At 41.7% G+C, this 21552-nt stretch overlaps 1 protein-coding gene and 1 long non-coding RNA gene across 2 annotated transcripts in view; one reads left to right on the plus strand and one right to left on the minus strand.

The window, feature by feature from the left end:
• Positions 1-306: 306 nt before the first annotated feature.
• Positions 307-13777, minus strand: LOC145540489 (uncharacterized). Its single transcript, XR_014078360.1, has 5 exons — positions 13691-13777; positions 13338-13480; positions 11653-11827; positions 4619-4666; positions 307-3472 (listed from the first exon to the last, which is right to left on the minus strand). It is a non-coding gene; the product is annotated as an uncharacterized LOC145540489 (long non-coding RNA).
• Positions 13778-13883: 106 nt separating this feature from the next.
• Positions 13884-21552, plus strand: part of NXPH2 (neurexophilin 2) — a 130681-nt gene continuing 123012 nt past the window's right edge. The window contains exon 1 of the mRNA XM_081574986.1: positions 13884-14060. Coding sequence (XP_081431112.1) covers positions 14010-14060 — 51 coding nt within the window. The 5' untranslated portion in view covers positions 13884-14009. The remainder of the gene's footprint in view (positions 14061-21552) is intronic.

Raw genomic sequence — 21552 nt, forward strand, 5'->3', positions numbered from 1 at the left:
ATTGTTCTCATCCATATCCCATATTCCATACCTCTGGAAGACATCTCTAAGACAGGACCATGGTATAATCTTCCCCTTGAATACATGGAACTTCAGAACATGATTGGATTTCACTCCTGTGACAAAATTACATTCTCAGGCAAAAAACGACACTAACAATACACCACAAGGTTTGAGAAATACCTAACAAATGGTGCTCACAGAAATCTATGGAAGAAACTCAGAAACTGAGAGAGAACTTTCAGCTGGATGAAGCAGTGAACGTTTCACTTGCATCAAATGCTGAAAATGAATTTGAAATAAACAGGAAGGCAGGATTTTGGAGGAAGTAAAGGAGTGACTTAATGGGCAGGAGGATGCCACTGTATGTTGGAGGGCAGTGATTTGTTTTGGCTGGTGATGAGAATAGAGGCTGAAAAGTTATAAAATATAAGGCCGAGGAAAATCACTGGCTGAATGATAGAGAACATTCAGTGCTAAGCTATGGTGTTCAGGCTTTCTAATAGGAAGGAAAGGTTTGGGTTCTGTTTGTTGTCTTAGTCAAGAAATGATGATTAAAATTCAATTCCTCATCTCTTCCCCCAGGTTTGATCCAGAGATTCAAAATGCAATCCCAATATAAATCCCAGAAAGCTTTTATGGGTAGACTGACATGCTGATTCTAAAATGTATGAAGGTAAGGGAAGTAGAATAGACAAGTCTGAAATTCCAAGAAAGAAAAGAACAAAGTCTTTGCCTGATAGAGCAGGACCCTGTGGGACTCCTGGGCACAAAGCCTTTCTGTGTCCTTCATCTCTTTGATTATAGAAATAGGCTTCATTCAGCTTCCATGACCTTCCAACTCAGGATTTAAGTTCCAACTCAGGGATTTAAGCAGACTTAAGCAATTGCTAATTAGGGAAGGGAGGCGGATGAGAGACTAGGAAGAAACAAATAGTCAAGAGAAACAGTAGCACACCCTTTAGGCAAGGTCCTGGTTCCCCATCAACAGATGCACACAACAATACCTTTGAGTTATTTTGCAGAATACTGAAACAAACCACCTTCAGGTGGGAGAAGTTAACAATTAATGAGAGTATGCTGCCCACAGGCAAGTACACACCACATCAGCTGGAACCTAAAGGCTGATGATGCTGACTTCTACTTACCTCACTACCAACCCATCAGAATAATGTCCACAAGCTGATCATGTCCTCTTTGAACCATTACATAAAGCTTCTCACTATCCTCTCCAAGTGCGAACACATAGTTTTTCGATGCAGGAGCCCAATGTGGCCCCCTTTTCTGGCAGAGTAATAAAGCTATCCTTTTCCACTGCACCCAAAACTTTCTCTGAGACTGGATCCAGCACCACTGTACAGAGAAGTTGAGCTTTTGGCATTATGCCAATGATCACACTGAGTTCCTGTGTGCAGGAAGACATGGCTACTATATGGTTCTCTTTGGGTCTCTCTAAGTGTATTTTTGATCATGCTAGTTCCAAGAGAGGTACTCAAAAAGTTCCAAGAAAAAAATTAAGGGCTTTGAGTAAATCAATCAATTTAACTTTGGTTCACATAGTGCTTCCTAAACATGGTGAACTGAGACTTTTTTCTTCATGTAAATATCCAATATTAACTTTCTTCAGAGATGGTTTAGTAAAAATACACTTTGAGAAACACTTAGAGATGTTGGAATACACTTTAACACTTTGGATAATACTTAAAAGATTAATTTTAGATTCAGAAAAAGGGATAAATCTTGAGAAATTTGACAGATTTGGGTGAAGTTTTTTTAACTGCCAATTTGGAGACTGTGTGAAATTCATGAATATTTCTTCATACATATAACCCTTATGAAGCCAGAGTCCACATGGTCCAGTTCCAAAGATGGGTCACAATTTAAAGAACCAAATCCATGCAACTAAAACTAATTTCAAAATAATTCAAGTTCTTAATTTTAATTACTATGAAAGGACTGTACAGTCCCTGCAATAGTTTTCAGAATCCCCCTTTTGCCCTTTCCATTGCATTTGCATACTAAAACTACATCCACTTCTCTCTTCTCAACCACACCTGAAAGGACGCTCCAACCCTTGCTACCTCAAATGTTCTGGTTCTTCTTCACTCCTCATTTACTCTAGAATCGCCACTGCTGAGGTTCAAGAAGAAGTAGGACTTTCCTCATGAAACAGGAAGGAAGTGGGCAAGGCACAACCTTTAAAAGAATGATATAGCCATAGGACATGACAAAGACTGGTTAAAACCAACTGGGTCCAAGATGGCAGAAGATTTCACATCCACTAGACCTTGAGCTTCATTATACACTCATTATAATATACTAGCTAAATGACACACCCACCAGGGCCATGACAGTTCTAAGGCTAACCATAAAAGGCCAGAAAGTGGATGGTGGCTCAATTTCTGGAAATCTCTGCTCCTTCCCCAAAATAATTGGAATAATCCTCCCACTCATCACCCTATGAAATTACCCATCAGATAAAAACTAACCACATCATATTTCAGAGCTCTATTGCCTTCTGAGGTCTTCCCTGGTAGCTCAGTTGGTAAAGAATCCACCTGCACAGAAGATCCCAGAAGATCTTCAGAAGATCCCAATTCAATTCTTGGGTCAGGAAGATCTACTGGAGACGAGATAGGCTACCCACCCCAGTATTCTTGGGCTTCCCAGGTGGCTCAGCTGGTAAAGAATCCACCTGCAATATGGGAGGCCTGGGTTCAATCCCTGGGTTGGGAAGGTCCCCTGGAGAAGGGAAAGGCTACCCACTCCAATATTCTGGCCTGGAGAATTCCATAGGCTGTATAGTCCACGGGGTTGCAAAGTGTCGGACACAACTGAGTGACTTTCACTTCACTTGCCTCCTGAGATGACCCAGATTTTGTCTTTGGAGTGTGTTTCTCTTTAACTAAATCCACTTCTTACCTATCACTTCATCTCTTCTTTTACAACGAAGCAAGCATCTCAAATTCACCACACATTTAGAGAGAAAAAGAGAAGAAAACAATCAAGAGAACCAGACAGAATCCTCTTTAAGCAGAGGAAGGAAAAGCCAGGAAAAACTCAGCAACGATATTTGTGCTGTTTTATACTAGATGGGGGTGGGGTGAGATGGGTGGCAGGCGGTCATGGTCCTTCTGGAGGAAGGCATTTCTGCTACAAATGATCAGGCAACTGACATTAAGAGAGCTGAGAGCTTTGGTGCTTACCGACCAGTTGTGACCATTTTCAGCTAGGCAAATAAAAAAAAAGGAGAGATGATGTCAGCAGAGGTTCAGTCAAGATACTCTGAGAAGCTAAATGAAAGCATGAAGAGGAACTCATGAGAGTGATGCAGTGTCTGTGTTGATTACCTGTCTTGTGGATCTACCCGAAGCATCTAGTGGTAGGCTTGGAGTAGCTGGCTGGCAAGCACAGCCCTTAGGAAGATGGAAGACAGCAAGGACAGGCTGGAACTGCTGGGTCCAATCTGCATCTGTTCATTAAAAGTTGAGGAGTTTTAGAGAGGAATGCAATGGCACCCCACTCCAGTACTCTTGCCTGGAAAATCCTATGGATGGAGGAGCCTGGTAGGCTGCAGTCTGTGGGGTTGCACAGAGTCGGACACGACTGAGCGACTTCACTTTCACTTTTCACTTTCATGCATTGGAGAAGGAAATGGCAACCCACTCCAGTGTTCTTGCCTGGAGAATCCCAGGGACGGGGGAGGCTGGTGGGCTGCCGTCTGTGGGGTCTCACAGAGTCGGACACAACTGAAGCGACTTAGCAGCAGCAGCAGCAGCAGAGAGGAATGGCTGGCCCATACCTAGTGGCAGCCTCCTAGATCTCATGCAGATCAGATCTCTTTGGCCAACTCCAACACAACTAAACAGGGAAAGACACTGGGAAATGTCATTCTCAGCTTGATGGCATTACACAGAGCAAACATCCACAGGAGTTACTGCTGCTGCTAAGTCGCTTCAGTTGTGTCCGACTCTGTGCAACCCCATAGATGGCAGCCCACCAGGCTCCTTCGTACCTGGGATTCTCCAGGCAAGAATATTGGAGTGTGTTGCCATTTTCTTCTCCAGTGCATGAAAGTGAAAAGTGAAAGTGAAGTCGCTCAGTCATGTCTGACTCTTTGCGATCCCATGGGCTGCAGCCTACCAGGCTCCTTCATCCATGGGGTTTCCCAGGCAAGAGTACTTACTAGTAAAGTGAAAAAAAGCTTACTTCCTTTCAGTTTGAAAACAGCATTCACATGATTCAGATTTAACAAGCCCACTCAGTATCAGGCAAGGTGCCAAATATTTTCACATACACACACACACACACACAGACAACACCCCCACGTAAACACGACTTCTCTAGTAGCAACACACCATAAGCTACTTTTTCTCATTTCTGTTGGTCACTGTGAGAGGAAAATCATGACGAGTTTGGACACACCTGGAACTTTACTAACAAGATGTAAACAGCAACACAGTTGGAGACAGTGTTGTGTCACAGTTAGGAGAGAAAGCTCTGGAGTTTCCAGGTCCAAATCCTGGGTTCTGTTACATTAAGGCTAAGTCATCTTGGGCAAAATACTTAATTTCTGTATTCCTCAGCTTTGCCATTACAAATTTCAGATAATACCCACCTTACAGGATCGTTGTAATGATTATATGTGATAATATATGTACAGCACCTGGTGTTAAAAAAAGAAAGCTAAATTTAGGAATGATTGAAAAATAAGTATTAGTGAGATTCCTGCCTGTGCCTATAAATATACATATTTTTTTTTTTTAAATATTCTATTGCTGAAACAGAATGGTTTTAAATTTTAGCTACATATTTTAACTCATTCTCTTTTTCATTATAAATCAAAATGTTTCTATCTGTCATTATTTAATAGCATACAGATGACCGAGTATGTTACAAAATCACACAGTCTCAAAATCCAGGATATTCAATTTTTTAAATTATAATTTTCAGGAGAATATATAGGTATTAATATGAAGTGACATAAATTATGCCAAATTACTGAATAAACAACTTAAAAATAAGTGAAAGTCAGCATACATTGCCTTTTAATAACTTAAAAATGATGATAGGATTGTCTATTTCCCTGTATACTGTTAAATCAATGTGTCTCCATAAAGTTCCTGTTAACTACAGCTTCATCATCTGGATCTTTGCCTAAATGATGTCAACACATTAGCCCTTTCTCTTCATTATTTCCTGATAATCAATAGTGAATAGTACAGATCTCCTGTACTTGGTCTTTCCTTTACAGTTATTTGTCCTAAATGGAACAATTATTCATTTTGCTACAAGAAGACCCCTTGGGTTTTTGACCATGACTTTCAGATCACTTCTCATTGCCTCTCAGTTGTTCAATGCTTTGCACTCCCTCCTCATACGTTCTTTTCTGGGATCTTGACTAAAGCATAATATGCTTCTCTGGATAAGTTACCAGGTGCTTGAAACAAAAGACCTTGGGCAGAAAATACAGTTTGGTTAGCATAAATTGGATGAATTTTAACTCATACTAAATATTGACTGTTATCTTTTAAGCATTCTGATCAATATTATTAGTATTGGCATATGCTTATTACCTAGAATTGAGTGCAAATTGCCTTCCTTTTTATACATAAAGACAGCATTATTGACTGACTCCATAAAGCTCATTTTAAAGGTTTATTTTTATCCACTGACATTACTCAGCAAAGTGAGAATCAGACTTAAACTATTCAGTTATTCATTTCAAGGAAGGACAAGCGGACACCTACCCACTGGTTATACTGCATTTATACTCTAATTTGTATGCCTCTTAATCAAGGGGTCTTTTGATCCAGAAGGCAATGAATGATTCCCTGGCAATGATAATAATTTAAGAATGCAGGTCCTTAGTCAGTATGTTTCAGGATGTGCTAAAACATACGGCATTTATTCAGCATATATTCAGCCAACAGACAAAAGTTATCCTTAGAAGACCCGTGACAATTTGCCTGAAGCTCACTTTCTGAGGAAGAAGGCAGTGGAACACCACTCCAGTACTCTTGCCTGGAAAATCCCATGGGCGGAGGAGCCTGGTGGGCTGCAGTCCATGGGGTCGCTAAGAATCGGACACGACTGAGTGACTTCACTTTCACTTTTCACTTTCAGGCATTGGGGAAGGAAATGGCAACCCACTCCAGTGTTCTTGCCTGGAGAATCCCAGGGACGGGGGAGCCTGGTGGGCTGCTGTCTATGGGGTCGCATAGACACAACTGAAGCAACTTAGTAGCAGCAGCAGCAGCAGCACTTTCTGAGGCAATGCCACATTTGACCAGTAGATAGCACTCAAGATGTTCCAATAGATAGAGAGAAGGCTTCTCCATGCAATTATTACTCTGCCAGGGAAAGTCAGACAAGTTCATTTTAGATCAGCAGAGGGGAAAAAGAGATGCCCCAAACGCCTAGAAATGGGGAGTTTTGTACCAAATCTTAGCAGCCACTTAACATAAATCTACACCGATTAGGGTAGGGAAACTAGCCCACTCTTTTCCTAACACAATTTCTGTTGGAAGACAAGGAAGGCACCACTCATTTGACACACTGAAATAAAACATGAAAACAGCACTTGGATGGTAATGTTGACGTCCAGAGAGACCACAGGTAGAACACGTTGGTTGCACTGCACAGAAGAACTCAAAAAGCAAAACTTTCTTGTGCCTCATTCATCCTGCTAGTTCAAAAGCCACCTGTATTTCAGAATGCAATGTTTACAAAAATAAGAACCTGGCTATAAACAAAAAAAATGAACTGCAATTGCTTGAAGCCAATGGACAGTGCCTTGGAGTGGTTAGACCTACTAGGAAGGATAACTGGCATTATGCTTTTATAAGCAATGGCTTCCATCATACAAAACAATCAACTCATGTTACTTTAGAAGCAGGAAGTGGTAAATGGGGATGCTCCTGTGGTTTTTTATTTTTATATATTTGGCTGTGGCAAGCAGCATCTTCAATCTTTTTGAGGCAAGTAGGATCCTTACTTGCAACATGTGGGATCTAGTTCCCTGACCTGGGATTGAACCCTCTCCCCTAAGCATTAGGAGTGCAGAGTCTTAGCCACTGGACCACCAGGGAAATCCCTGGTCCTGTGATTCTGAACCATTTTCCACATGTTTCAAGCTCCGCTCATCTGATACAGGGTCTGTGTTAAATGAGTTGAGGGTCATCAAGGTGCTGTTCAAGTAGACACAGAAAGCTGGAGTATGAGAAGTTAGGAGATGAGTCATTCAAATATCTATGAAAGAAACACTGGAGGCATCTGAGCAAGGAAAGACCATGTCAAGGGAAAAAGATATCTGGGGGGAAATCAGTGAAAAACTAAAGAAAACAACTTCAAATTCCTTCTGCAGAAAATTGTTGGTGGTTGGGAGGTGGTCAGTCTCTTTAAAAAGCCAGTTTCTTGGAGGATAGATTTTCAACCCCTGCTCTCTAGGGTCCAACCTTAAGCTTTCTGCAGCTGTGCTCTCAGCCCATTTTAACGGACTCACACCCTCAGGACGGCTGACCCAATATCCCACTCAAAAATTTCTGAATTTCATTTCAAATTGCCTGAAACTACCTTCAGCCTTTGAACTTCCTATAAGTCATTAAATAGCTTTCTGTTGTAACTGTTCAACTGGTTTCAGTCATGTTTGTGTATTTGAAACCAAAAGGCTTTTTGACTGTGCTAGGCTTACTCTGGGTGTCCTTGGTGGCTCAGATGGTAAAGAAGTCTGCCTGCAATGCAGGAGACCCAGGTTTGATCCCTGAGTCAGGAAGATCCCCTGGAGAAGGGAATGGCAACCCACTGCAGTATTCTTGCCTGGAGAATTTCATGGACAGAGGAGCCCAGCAGGCTACAGTCCATGGGGTTGTGAAGAGTCAGATGTGACTCTGGGGGTAGGATGGAGCTGTGGAGTGTCTAATACCTGGTCCACAATGATTAACAGAAAGATAGCAAGGGAAAAACACATTTATAGAACACCGCCTTAGCTAATCAAAAGAAAAGATTCCAATCTGAGAATATTTAGGGTTCCTGGAAGAAGAAAGGCAGACATCTGGGATGAAAAGAGGTTGGCGTGAGCTCCCCCAGCCCTGACCCTGGAGTCTAACCTTCCTATGCCATCATCTGGCTGTGTGACCTTGAGAATATCACTTTCCGTCTCTGGGCTTCAATTTTTCCATCTATAAACTGAAGGGTTAAACAAGATGCTCCAATTCTAATCTTCTATGGCTCTGTTCTCCTGCCTTCTTTCCATATAGGAAGCTACATTTGGAGGAGGTTAATTGATTTCCTAGCAATGACATCCATTATACTTGATATACCAGTAAAAAAAAGGTGACCATTCAGTCAAATAATCATGCATATATGAACAATGCATGGCAACACACATTGAAAGATAGTGACAACTTTAGAAAACTCATTCTGATTGGTAGAGATGCTCTCTCCCACCTTGTCAGTCTTGAGTGATGTTCACCCACATCATCACAGGACTCACTAGGACCCACAGGCTGCCTCTCTTCCCCTCCCTCCAGCCTCTCCTCTTGGCTGCTGATAGTGGCTTCAGCCACCAGCACTTTGCTGGTAGCACCTTCTAACATCCAAGTGAAGAGATACAGTTGTGGCAAAAAAACTTCACTGTAGAAGAATTCTTTGATTTGTGTTTGAACTTAGGGCAACTGATAGCATTTATGCAATAAAATTTCATAAATCCCCCAAACATGCTGAACCATCTACCAAGAAAATGTCCAGTTCTCTCCTGAAAAGTCCCATAGAACTAAGAATATAAATAAGTTCTTAGTGCATTCCAAATGTGGAGGCTACAATTCTATAGGGAAGGGAAGGGAGGAAGTATTTGATTTGCATTGTTGTTAAGGCAGAAATCAGACTTCCCTGGTGGCTCAGATGGTAAAGCGACTGTCTACAATGCGGGAGACCTGGGTTCGATCCCTGGGTCGGGAAGATTCCCTGGAGAAGGAAATGGCAACCCACTCCAGTACTCTTGCCTAGAAAATCCCATGGACGGAGGAGCGTGGTGTCCATGGGGTCACAAAGAGTCGGACACGACCGAGCGACTTCACTTTCAAGGCAGAAATCAACACAACATTGTAAAATTACAATTACTGTCCAATTAAAAAGAAGCAGAGGGAAGGAGGGAGGGAGGGAGGGAGGGAGGGAGGGAGGGAGGGAGGGAGGGAGGGAGGGAGGGTGGGGAGGGAAAAAAATAAGTTTCTGTATAAGTTTCTGTAGAGCAGCAGTTCTCAACCACGGCTGTATAGTAAAATCTCTTGGGTGAAACATATCACTGTTCAAGTCTACTTTTAAAGAGGTTAAAGTCCCCAGTGCCATCAGGGTTGAGTCAGTGTAACACAGCATCATATTAATAAAATGGTGACTAAAGAATATTCAAGTACTCAACAAGAGTGGCAACTCAAAAGGATTTGTTGTCCCGAATTCCTACCAAAAAGCCCACCAGCTTCTTATTACAGAGGTCGAAGAGGTCCAAAGACTCCCTAAGAATTCCCTGTATCCTTGGCATGGTACTGCCACGTTCCTGAGTCCTGATTACTCCTCCTCAGAGGGCTGCAGAGCCATGTGCCATGTAATTCTCCGTATCCTCTCATCCTTCTAAAATTATTACCTCATCAATGCTTCAGGCTTGGTACTGTCAGACCTCTTTTCCTGATAATAAGATAGACTCTGGGGCTTTTAGCATCCATAGATCACTCCCACAACTCTTACTCACTAAAGGTTCATTCATTCACTACATCACAACTTTTATAACTGCTGGTCAGTTGAAAAATACCTGAGGCAGAGTGATGAATTGGAAAGACTCTGCACAAAGAAACTAAAGGATTTGAATCAAGCTTCAGATGTGCCCATGCCTCTCCAGATGACCTGAAGCAAGTCACATAACCTTTCGAGCTTCCATTTCCTTAAATATAAAGTGAGAAAGTTGCTTAGTGTCTTATATCCACTGCAGCTCTCAAATGTTATACGGCATATGATGTTCTTATACATGTTCTGGTAATGATGCTAATGAACTGTAAATGGTGAGAAAGTAAGTGCAGAGGTGAAGCACAAGGAAAAGGCGAATGGTCCAAGGGAGCCTCAAGTTGACAGGTTGGCTTTCAAAGCATCGACAATATCCCCATAAGTTGCTTTTTTAAAAGACTACAGTGGAATCATATGGCAGGAAAATTTGGTAGGTTCTATTTTCTATTACTTTGTCTACATGAAAAGACCCTTTTCACTCCCCTCACACTGAGAAAACCACACTTGCAAAATGAAAAAGGCAATGATCTGATTCTCTAGATGTTAAACTGCCTCTAAGAGAGAAAGGGACGATGTTAAAAAAAAATTCCTCTAATGTGCAGAGACACTTTCACAATATTCCAACCCCCAGTTCAGTCCCCTGTTCCTCTGTAGTAGCTCTTGCACCACATTTCTTCATGCTTTGCTTTCCAGCAACCATGATCATCTCCTCATGCAGTCTCCTGCTTTAGACAATCCTGTCTGTTACCACTGCGTATATCTCTAAGCTACCTGATGTCTGACTTTCCTACTCCAAAAAGCTGGAAGATGCCTTATTTCCTGCAGACCAAGTTAACCTATTTAGCTTGGCATTCCAAGATCGCTACCATCACACTTATAACATACTTTTTCTCTCCTTTTTCCTCAAAGTCAGTCTGATCCACTTTCTTTTCCATCCATCAATGAAGTCACATGAAGTCCCTCCATTCAGCCTTTGCTCATGTCGTTCTTCCCACATGGAATGGCTTTCCCTATTTTCTCCTACATAAACTAAATCTGGCCATTCTCAGAAGCTCACATTTCATCTCTGCTATGAAGCAGTCATGCTGGTTTCCAAGGATCTGCCCTTCCTCCAACTGTCTTAGGCAACACTTCAACTCTCCCGGATTGTCTTGTTTGTGGCATGTTCCTGTTTACACTGCGTGTTCTGAATGACAGAGTCAATGTACTTAGTGCTTCTACCATGCTTCTTTTTTTAATTAAAAAAATTTTTTTTGGCAGCACTGTGTAGGCCTGTGGGATCTTAGTTCCTCAACCAGGGACTGAACCCATGACCCCTGCTCTGTATCTGCAGAGTCCTAACCACTGGACTGCCAGCAAAGTCTCTCTATCATTCTTGCCTATCTTTTCCCCTTCCCTCCCCACTCTCCTCCCTTCTTTCCTTCCCATCTTCCTTCCTTTCACTTTACCACAATACATACAGTAAAATTTCAGGAATACGCTAAATTAGCAGTAATCACCTTATAAATAAACACAGTTAATAGCAGACTGGGGGATCCTGGGTGCTTCTCTCTTCCACAGCCTAAGCAACAGGACACACACATTCTCTTGTGTCCCTTAGCTCTTAGCTTGGAATCCAACACCCTTCAACAAGTTCCATTGTGAGAATACTTAGTATTAGGATACATGTCCACGTTGAGGTTTCACTTCAAAATTTTATGCATAAATTTCCCAAAAGTGCAGAAATGGTCTAAGAAATAGGACCAAATTTAAAGAAAAGAATGCAATATTCCAGTCATTAAATCACTTATCCATTTCAATAGTGTGTTAAGTCATGCACTCCTCATTGAAAGAGCTAGTGATAACAGAATTGGATACTACTAAATCAAGAAGGGACCTCACCTTCTAGTTTTAGAGATGAGTCAGCTGGGGCTCCTGCAGAAACACCAAGTCTAAATGAGGTACTGCCTCTTGCAATACTGTTTGCCTTTCTTCTTCTTCTAGCAGCCCCTCTTCATAAAGGTGTTCCTCTAATGTCTGCCAATCCATTCCCTATTCATCACTTTCCAAAGATTGTCTGTAAATGAAATGCAGAGACAAAGTTGGACAAGCTGATCAACCTACATCTGTCCCATTTTTTGCAATGATCTTATTTCTGCTTCCAGGATAGAATAACTTTCTAGAAGTGAGCTCCCAGTCTTGGTAAAGAATTTTTGTGAAGGGGAAGGGTAACTATAGGCAGGTGAGTTATATATTTAGATATGCAAATAATGATTTTGAATCTGAGGACAAACAGAAATGGGTTGTTGCTACTGCAGCCTTTGAATGGGTCCTAGAATTCCCCAGTCAGGCTTGGCCAAGAGTTAGGAAGGATATATAACCCTTTTTTGCCTCTTCCTCCACAGGGAATGAAATTGTATATCCCACCCACAGCCTCAGGGACAACACCTCTCAAAGTCACACAGGGGCCCAGAACAGTCTGGAATGACCTCCCTTCCCTCTGCACCAGGTGGCTGAGTGGTAAAGAATCCACCTGCCAGTGCAGGAGAGGAGGGTTTGATCCCTGGGTTGGAAAGATCCTCTGGAGGAGGAAATGGCAACCCACTCCAGTATTCTTGTGTGGCAAATTCCATGGAGGGAGGCAGGAGGATGGGTTCCAGTCCTTGGGGTCTCGAAGAGTGAGACACGACTGAGCACAACACACACTCGCTGTCAGCAAAATCTTGACACACCCAAAGAAAGGAAGGGTGGGACCCTGCCTACCCACCTCAGTCCTGCTGCTAGGAGGACATGGAAACATTTTTCCCCTAAAATTCCAACTCAAATTTCACTTTGTTGTGTTTTATTTTTTAAAGGTTGAAAATCAATCCTAACTCCACTCCCTCGCCTCAACGTGTTTTTCTTTTCCAAGAGAGGTAGGAACTATCCTTGCGAGTTCTTTTGAAGTAGCTGCCTAGGGACTTATCTCTGGAGAAGCGGTTTTACCTCTTTAGACCTTATATCTACCATCTGTTCATTAGGGGTTGATGGATGATGTCTAAATTTTCATCCACCGTAAACGTGGGAGTCCCTGAGCCCCACTGGCCCTTGACCTGAGTGTCTAGCACAGAAATAGTTAAAGGTTAAGGATCTCTCAAATGGAGACTTGCTAACATGGGGGTGAGGATGCCAGGCAGCAGATTTGTAGTCTTGCCCAGCCTTGGCCTCAAAAATATCCCTCTTTCGAGAGGGATTTGCCGATGGGGAGGCTGCAGTGGGGTCTCCTCTTCTAAGTCCTCCCCTCAGGCGCCCGGGTGCAGGTCTACCTGGAACCTGGACGCCAAGCAGCTCATAGCAACCTCAAACCCGAGTAAGCCTGGACCCCTGCTGCTAGCTCGGATTTTCACAGCCCTGTCGCTACCCCTCCTCAAGGTCCTTCTAGGTCTCCACTATCTTCCACTTCCCAAAATTCTTCCAGCTGCCAGCTACACTTTGGACCCCCTGCCTTGGACTCCAAGAGCCACTGCTGCCGCGGAGTGGGGCGCCCTTCCGAGACGTCCTGGGATCCAGCCCTCCACCCCCCCGCGCCCCACTCAACCACCACCCACCGCAGGCTTTCCGGTTAGCAGCTCCCCCACGCCCCGTCTCAGGACCCTGCCGTCGCCTTCCCCTCGAACTCTCTGGGTGCTTTCCAGGCGCACTTCTTCGGCATCCAAGCAGGGAGACCTCCCCCACAGCCCATCCCCGCTGCCTGCAAAAGAAGAGCTGGTCAGTGGGCAGAGCGCCTGACCCAACTGAGCCACCCGGACTGGCCCTCTGCTGGGCGGGGGCGGAGAAGGAGCCGGGCCTCGCCGGGCTCCCGGGCGCGCTCCGCTTTGCCCGCCTAGAGCAGCCCAGCGAGGGAACCCTGCACCAAAGCGCCGGAGCCGCAGCTCCCGCCCGCGGAGACCCCCGCGCTCACCCCAACCCGGGGACGCCAGAGCCCCCGGCACCGCCTGAGCCCCTCGCAGCACGCCGGAGCGCCAGCGGCCCGGCACGCTCCTTTTCCGGCCCCCTCCAAGGAGGGGCGCGCGGGGGCTCCAGAAGCATCTCCCGCTCGCCCTCCCCCACCCCTTTCCCAGCCCGCCCACCCGACCCGCGCGGCGCGGCGTTGCGCTCGGATTCCGGGAAGGAAGCGCCGCGAGGTGTCCCCGGCGTCCTCAGTCCTGCCCCCCGAAGTGGAGATGCGCGAGTGGCAGGCGAGGGCGCGCAGCTCGTGAGACGCCGCGCCAGCCGGCACCATGCGCCTGCGGCCGCTGCCCCTCGTGGTGGTCCCCGGCTTGCTGCAGCTGGTGAGTGCCCGGCCCGCCGCGCGCCCCGCGCCCCACGCCCCGCGCGCCAGGGCGACGTTTCGGCGGGAAAACCGCGCCGGTGGCCGACTCAGAAGCGGAGCCTGGGGTTGCTGGGGACCTGGGGCTGGGGGCGCGCGCAGAGGAGGGAGTTTGGGGGTTTGCTTTAGAGGTTGAAGCGGAAGAATCAGGGAGTGGGATTCAGAGATGACCCTGAGGCGGGTGAGGGGCTTTTGTTGGGTTGAGACTAGAGGACTGGAGTGAAAAGGGCAGAAAGTGGCAGGAAAGAAGGTGCAAGAGAAGGAAGAGGTTTATTGAGAAGCGATCGAGGAGGGAAGGAGGGGAGAAGGCTAGACGGACGTGATGAGGATGGGCTGAAAGACCCAGAGTTTGAGAGGCTTGGTGGTTTTAATTTTTCACGTGGTAATTTGCACAGATGCCCGCAAACACTTCTAAACCACAGCATCGTGCATCCTCGTTCTCAGGACCGATTAGTGGCTCCTTGGTGGGGAAAAACTTAGGCAAAAGACCGATTTGGGAGACAGATCGTATTTCTCTTCGTTTTCCAACCTGGCGCTGGGGACTAGGATGGGGTTTTGTGCCTACGGGGAGGCAGGATGTAACTTTCAAGTCCAACTCCACCCCGTCATCTCTAAACATTCTGTTCCCAAAGACCTCTCCCGTCGGTTCTGGGCGGCTCAGGGGGAGCTGAGGAATAGGATGGGAATTAGAAGGTGACGCAGGGTCCGCCAGCGAGGCTCTAGGCGACAGCACCAGGGGTGACTCTCATCTCTCCTTGCTTGGAGGCTTGGCGCCACGCTCTCCTTACCTGTATGCTGTATGGATTGCTAGATAATTCTGTTTAAGGGAGAGCCCAGGTAAAATCTTCAAGAAAACAACTTTTAAAATAAAATTCTTTAAGGGGATTGCTGTGGCTCATTCCACGTCTGTGATGGGTTTCTCCTGCTCTCTTGGCACTTAATACCGTGCTATTAAGAGGGCTTTCGCCAGAAGCCAGGGTTTCTTTGGTCCTCATACTTAAGACTTTACCCAATTGAATCTGGGCTGTTAAAACAGGGGTAAGGAACACAAGCATGATGATGTGTTCCTCCCATTCTTCCATCTTTCCTTCTTCTCTCTCTCTCTCCCACTTCCCCGAGGGAAAAACCAAGTAACTTATTCAAGTTTCTGTATGATACATATCATATTGTAGACGTAGAAATATTTGCAAGTTTGGAGATGGAAGGAACTCGAAAATCTCTTAGTGAAGGGGCGAGGGCACCGAAAGGCCTGTCCATTCTTTATACAATGGAGATGAGCTTCACCTGCGCAGCATTAACTAAGACATTCTTCAATGGCATCAAGAAGAAAATGTAGTGATGCTCCCACGTTGTCCTTGAATGAGCCAGCACATACTGGCTATATACAATATTGCATGTTAAAATACATTTTGCATTCCAGGCGTTAAGCCTGCCACATATTTTTCACATTAGTCTTCAGTATCATTTGTTTTTTAAAATGCTTGATCTGGATGCCAATACAAGATGATCCAACAAAGCACATTTGTATGTTGTGTATTAAGTAAAACTATAAAAGCCTGGGGAAATCAGGTACTTAGGTTACTTAGGTAGGATCTTCAGGGATCTCTTAGTTCATTCATTTTTTTTTTTCATTCATTTAACTTTGCATTCAATGATCATCAACTGTGTATCTGTTCCACTCTATTAGACTGTTAAAGATGAGGGACCTTATTGGGGGATGTGTTGGGAAAAGTTCTCCTATCAGCTACTGTATGGGAAATGTTAGATTTTTTTTTTTTCCTCCACACCACCAGAGTCAATAGGGAATAAGAAATACATCTTGACAGGATTATATACCTTACTTAAGAGCTAGATTCTAATATTACAGCATGGGTTGATTGATTAGTTTTTAAGGAAGTGTATGTCAAATTCTAATCCATTTTTGGATTGTGCTTGGGTTGTAATGTTTTTTTCCTGGAGCACTTTATCATGGTAAGTGAGGTGGGGAGCTGCAGCTGTGTGATAAGCACACATTCCTTACACTGCCATCCTTTTGGACAATAAAAAGCTGTTTACATTCTCCACAATCTTATAGCTGTTTCCAGCCTTATAACACAAGGGGGTTAGAATGTGAAAGGAAAACAGAATGGCTGAGCTGGGTAGACCTAAATGAAACACCCCCCCAATTCCAACATTTGCCCCACCCTAGCAAGTATCCAAAAAAAAAGAAAAGTAATAAATTGGCCCTTTAAATGGCTTCTAATTTTATTCTACCTCTTCAGCTAATATTGAACTTCTTTGCTAAATCCCAGGAGCAAGTGGATCAAATATTTGAAAACTAATTTTTTCACTTTCTAAGAACCAGATGGACTTAGTCCATCTGCCCTTGGTGGGAGGCAGAGGGAACAAGGTTGAATTATTGTTGGCAATGGATTTTACTTTTCCATTCCCACTGCCATCATAAAATGCTAAATATTTTTAAATGAGTAGTGGATTCATTTGAGGATATTGAAATTTTAATTTTAAGAAATTTGTCTGATTCATATGAAAATAGTCAGAAGGAGTTGAGCCCAAATAAGTCACTATCATATAACACTGGTACAGATTTTTACTTACTTGGGAGATATTTACAATTTTTAAGAAAACAGTAAGCTGAATGGATAAATATTGCAGGTAAACTATGAAGTATGTGTGTCTCTGACCTGTCCTTGCCCAGTTTTCCTGGCCTGTGTTCAGGGTTTTGTTATACCTAAAGTAAGATTACTAGGCATTTGCAGAATTTAAGTAGCAATCCCGAATGTATTATTTTCCTTGAAATTCTTGTACAGCAACATATTCTTTATAAAAACATTAATAGCACATTATTTCTTACCTGCCATGGAATGAAAAGAAAATTAGCATTTGGAGTTAACATTGTAACAAAATGAGTGTTATTTTTTGACATGATACAAGGTAAAAACTTCACCAGTTGACAAACTTCTTGCAGATTTGCATGATTATTTGTAACTCATAATAAGTGTGATTTTTGCCTCTAAGTAAAATGCAGATTGTAAAAAAGATTAAATTTGAATTTAAATGGATGATTAGCTTGAGTTTAAGATAAAATTTAGTGATGATTTTAAAAATTAGTTTGTTATACATTTCAACTTGTTTTTCTGTAATACAATGATGAGTTTATCAAGTAAAATATAAATTAAAAAAGCGATGCAAGTTAGCAAATTTTTAGAAACCTATAAAATCAGAATACTTGTGATGCAAAGTGTTACAATTTTAAGTTCATTATTATACAGTATTATCCTGCATGAGCTTATTGAGGTTATTTTTGTTTATTTTCACAAATTGTTAATCCCAACAGTTATTAAGTGTGATAGTCGTAACATATATTTATCCACAGCTCTGTATTTATAAGAAGTGATAATTCATGACTGTCTTCCATTCAGAATTCACAATTTCCCTCATATAGTTTTCATCAATAAACATCAAAACAGTATTTCCTAATGTAGGATCAATAATTGTCTGTTGCCTAGATGACAGTGCTGAGGAGAAAAAAATACCACCATATCATGGTTACAACTTAGAGTTGGCTGGGCTTTAAAATGGACTCCTCATTAAAAGCATCATTATCTTAGATGTTATTTAAAATGAGAATTGGTATTAGACAATTAGATCCTGTGTTCCAGCCACTCACCTCCCAGTAAAATGGTGTTCCCTTGGCCTGTTCTAAGATTATGTTGTGTCCTTCAGTTTTAAATGCCTTCCACTTGGGAAACTGACTCCTCTTGGGAACTTACTTTATAGCTCAATAGGTTTCCGAATGGAAAAGAAAGACATTGTTACTTTTCATTCTGTAGTTTTTTCCTTAATTTTCTTTTTATTGTTTCTGATTAGTGGTCAAAATGCTAAGTAAGGCACAAGGCTTTTTTGAAAAACCTTTTAGAGGTTTTACACTGTCAGCTTAAAATGTGTAGCTCTTGCAAATCTAATGAATTAAGAAATGTTGATTTTCATAATACATGGCCCACCTTTTATCTATTAAAAAGCTAATCAATAAATTGTGAATGATTTCATTATTTAGTAGTAAGCAATCAGAGATGAATATAAATGTGTCACAGGTCTGTGGCTTTGTAAAGGCTCCAGGGCTGTCTCTTACTGTTTACATATTCTGTGGACTCTTTTACCTGAAGCTTTGCTGGGTAAGATTTGAAAAAAGAATTATAGCCACACACTCAAGTGCCTACAGTTAGGGCTGTGTCAGCGTTTCTGTAAAGAATCTCATTTCTATCTTAGCCATAAGCATTATTGCCGGTTAGAAGTTGGCGTTTAATATCTTGATTTTGGAGTCAATTATATTAAAGCTGCTTTAAAAAATTGGTCCAAATGATTTTGAGCACTCATCCATGTGAGTTCATTCTCTAGGTATTCTTATAGTATGTGTAATGATGATTTAACAAACTAGTTTCTATATTCTTCTTGGTTATAATTTAAATTGTACTATGTTTAAATTATTTTCAATAGTCTCTTCCCAGTTAACCTATTTATTGAACCACTGTAAAATTTTGAAACACTGTTTCATCATAAATAATTTTAATTGTGCCCAATTCAGATGGCTTAGTCCTTGTTTACTAACAATTGTATGTCTTTATTTGCTAACAATCTATTTGAATATTTGATTACTTGTCATATGACTGATGGTGTTGATGACAACTCCGTTCTTTATTTCAAAATTATGTTCAATAGAAAAGGATATAAAGCAATTTACAGTATAGATTTCCATATTATAGAAAGAATTCTAAGATATGATTGACTGAAAACTCCCAATTGATGTTATTTTTAATTTATGAAAATCTAGATGAAAACCTTCAAATAGCTGTTTGGTTCGTTATGCTGTAAGATTAGTATGTAATAAGGAAGTCTTTTCCTTTATAGAACTACCATTAGAAATGAATACTTCACTGTTTAGACCCAAAAGCTTTTTCCTAGCCAGATTGTCTTTAAAATTATCATTCCTGTAAATTTTGCTTTTCTTAGATTTATGGACCTACAGTAAGAAAAGTGGGAGATTTTATAAATTTAAACTGCAATGATAATGCTGCTTTAGATTCGCAAATACTTACCTGTTTTCAAGTTTGTTTCACACAGTTTATCAATTCTGTTCTCCCAATAAATTTGCAAGAATGACATGTTAAATGTTTTCATTTGTGTATTGGAAAGAACAATGCAAAGATTTGAGTTTTATTTATAAATAAATTGCCTTTTCAACAAATATTTACTGTTTGGTCCCTGACTTTACACTGAGACTGTAGCAGACATTGAGGACATAGCAGTAAACAAAATGGAACTGCTCTAAGGACGTGTGTGTGTGTGTGTGTGTATGTGTGTACATACACACACGCGTGTCTCTGTGTCTTGGGCTGGTCATTTAACAACCCCAAATCTTTAGTTACTATAGAGTTTAAAGTATGTCTTACCTACAAACATAATTGCTCTAAGTATGTTTTACATGAAGTTTGTGCTGTTAACCTTATCACAAATGATACACATATTTAGAAAGAGATTTAAAATGCTGTAAGACTAATTAATGTTGTATCCTCTTATGGAAAAGGAAAGTTTAGTGAAACTAGGCAAAGGGAATTGATGAATACTTATTTAACACATATAATCAGCAAAATCAATAAAATTTAAATTAAAATGGTGCAATAAGAGCTTTTCCCGTCTATACCATTTTTAAATTGTAAACGATTAGCATCTACTCATTCCTTTAATTTAAATAAAGAGTAAATTGGCTCTCAGTTAAATTCTAATTATTAAGATAAGCAACATTGCTGTTTAATACTCTACTTCAAAAAACTAATGTGTGACTTTTATAGTCTCAGTAGAATCTAACCTATTTGAAGCAGGAATACTTTTAACTAACTCCAAAGGTCTCAAGAGTTCTAATGTAAATGGTACGAAATTTTAAAAAAGTAAACCAACAATGAATTTGTATGTGAGAACTGTCAAAGGTGGAAGAAATTGTTAATGGTTTTAGCATCAGGGGAAGGGCAACTGACACAGACTGACAAGTCCTAGAGTTCAATCCCAGCTACATTTCAAACATAAATGTCTTTAAAAAAAAAATTGACTTTGCAATAGTGCTGTTTAGGGCCAAATAAAGGGATTCTCAGGTCATAAAAACACTTAAGTAAATTTCTTTATTCAAGAATATGCAAGATTGTGATTTTCAAGCATTGCCATATATATTGACAATTTTAAAGTCTCACTCTTTTTACCTTAAATTATCTGGTAGGTATATTTATGCACTCAAAACAGTAACTTAGGAAATAGTTTAGATTACATGAAAGAAGAGACCATATGTGTAATTTATATGGCCATGAAAAACCCATGATCTGCATGATATTTTTAATGGATAATGTATACAGTAAGAGAATAGGGACTCAAAAGAACCATTTAACATTTTGCAGCAATGAAAGCAGTCATTTTATATTAATAACATTGTGCATTTTGATGACCCCAACAAAAGACAGCTGGGATCAGTATAAGAATTATATGGCTACAAAAATGAAAAGGCAGGTGAAATTTTCAAAGGTGTGTTTTCCATAGTCATGGATTCACCTGCTGCTCCCATGTTGATGATTCCCAATCTGTACCTCAATTCCTACCCTACTGCTCAGGCTCCCAGGCCTTCTCTCCATAGCTTAGTGTTCCTTGATCTGGATGTTTTACTGCCAACTCACACTCCACACATCCACAGCTACACACACCTTTCCTGAACAAGTACCTTCCAACATTCATGGATTCAGATCTTGAAGACCCTATTTCTTCCCCCATTTTAATGTCTGGTATCTTTGTGTTGGGACAAGTGACTTGGTATAAAGCATTATATGGTTTACAAGATTCTTTCATGTGTGTGGTCTCATGGTTCATCTTCACATCAGCTCAGGAGGGTAAAAGGAGCAATAGTTACTGCATCCATTTTAAAGATGAAGATGGACTTTATACAGACTCACAAAAGGCACAACTTGAATTGTCCACCCAGTCCAGCCCTGAGGCCAAGGCAGCAACTCTCTGTAGCAGAAGGTTGTGATATCCTTCAGAGACACCTAGAATGATAAGGCTTGAGGGATGTTTCTGAGACATTCTTTTCTGCTCAGTGACCACGCTGAGGCAGAAACCTCAATTCATTCATTTTAGGAATGTTTTAAACAAATTTTTCATGAAGTCAAACAAGTTGAACAGAACAAATAGATTCTTAGAGCCTGTCCCTTAACTGGGAGTTCCCTTTAGACTTCAGCTTCAGAATTGAGTTGCTAGGCGCTCCAGCTTTTGCAGCATTAAGGCTAAATGAATGGCTGAGTTGTGTGGTTCCAGTTAGGGTCAGTAGAGGGTTTGCAAATTCCTCTAATTCCTCAAGATTGCAACCTATCTCACTTCAGGTGGAAAAGATGAACAAGAAGAGAGAAAAAGGCCTTAACTTC

This window comes from Giraffa tippelskirchi, chromosome 3 (genome assembly GCF_054371585.1).
Source record: "Giraffa tippelskirchi isolate mGirTip1 chromosome 3, T2T-mGirTip1v1.2.pri, whole genome shotgun sequence".
Classification (NCBI taxonomy): domain Eukaryota; kingdom Metazoa; phylum Chordata; class Mammalia; order Artiodactyla; family Giraffidae; genus Giraffa; species Giraffa tippelskirchi.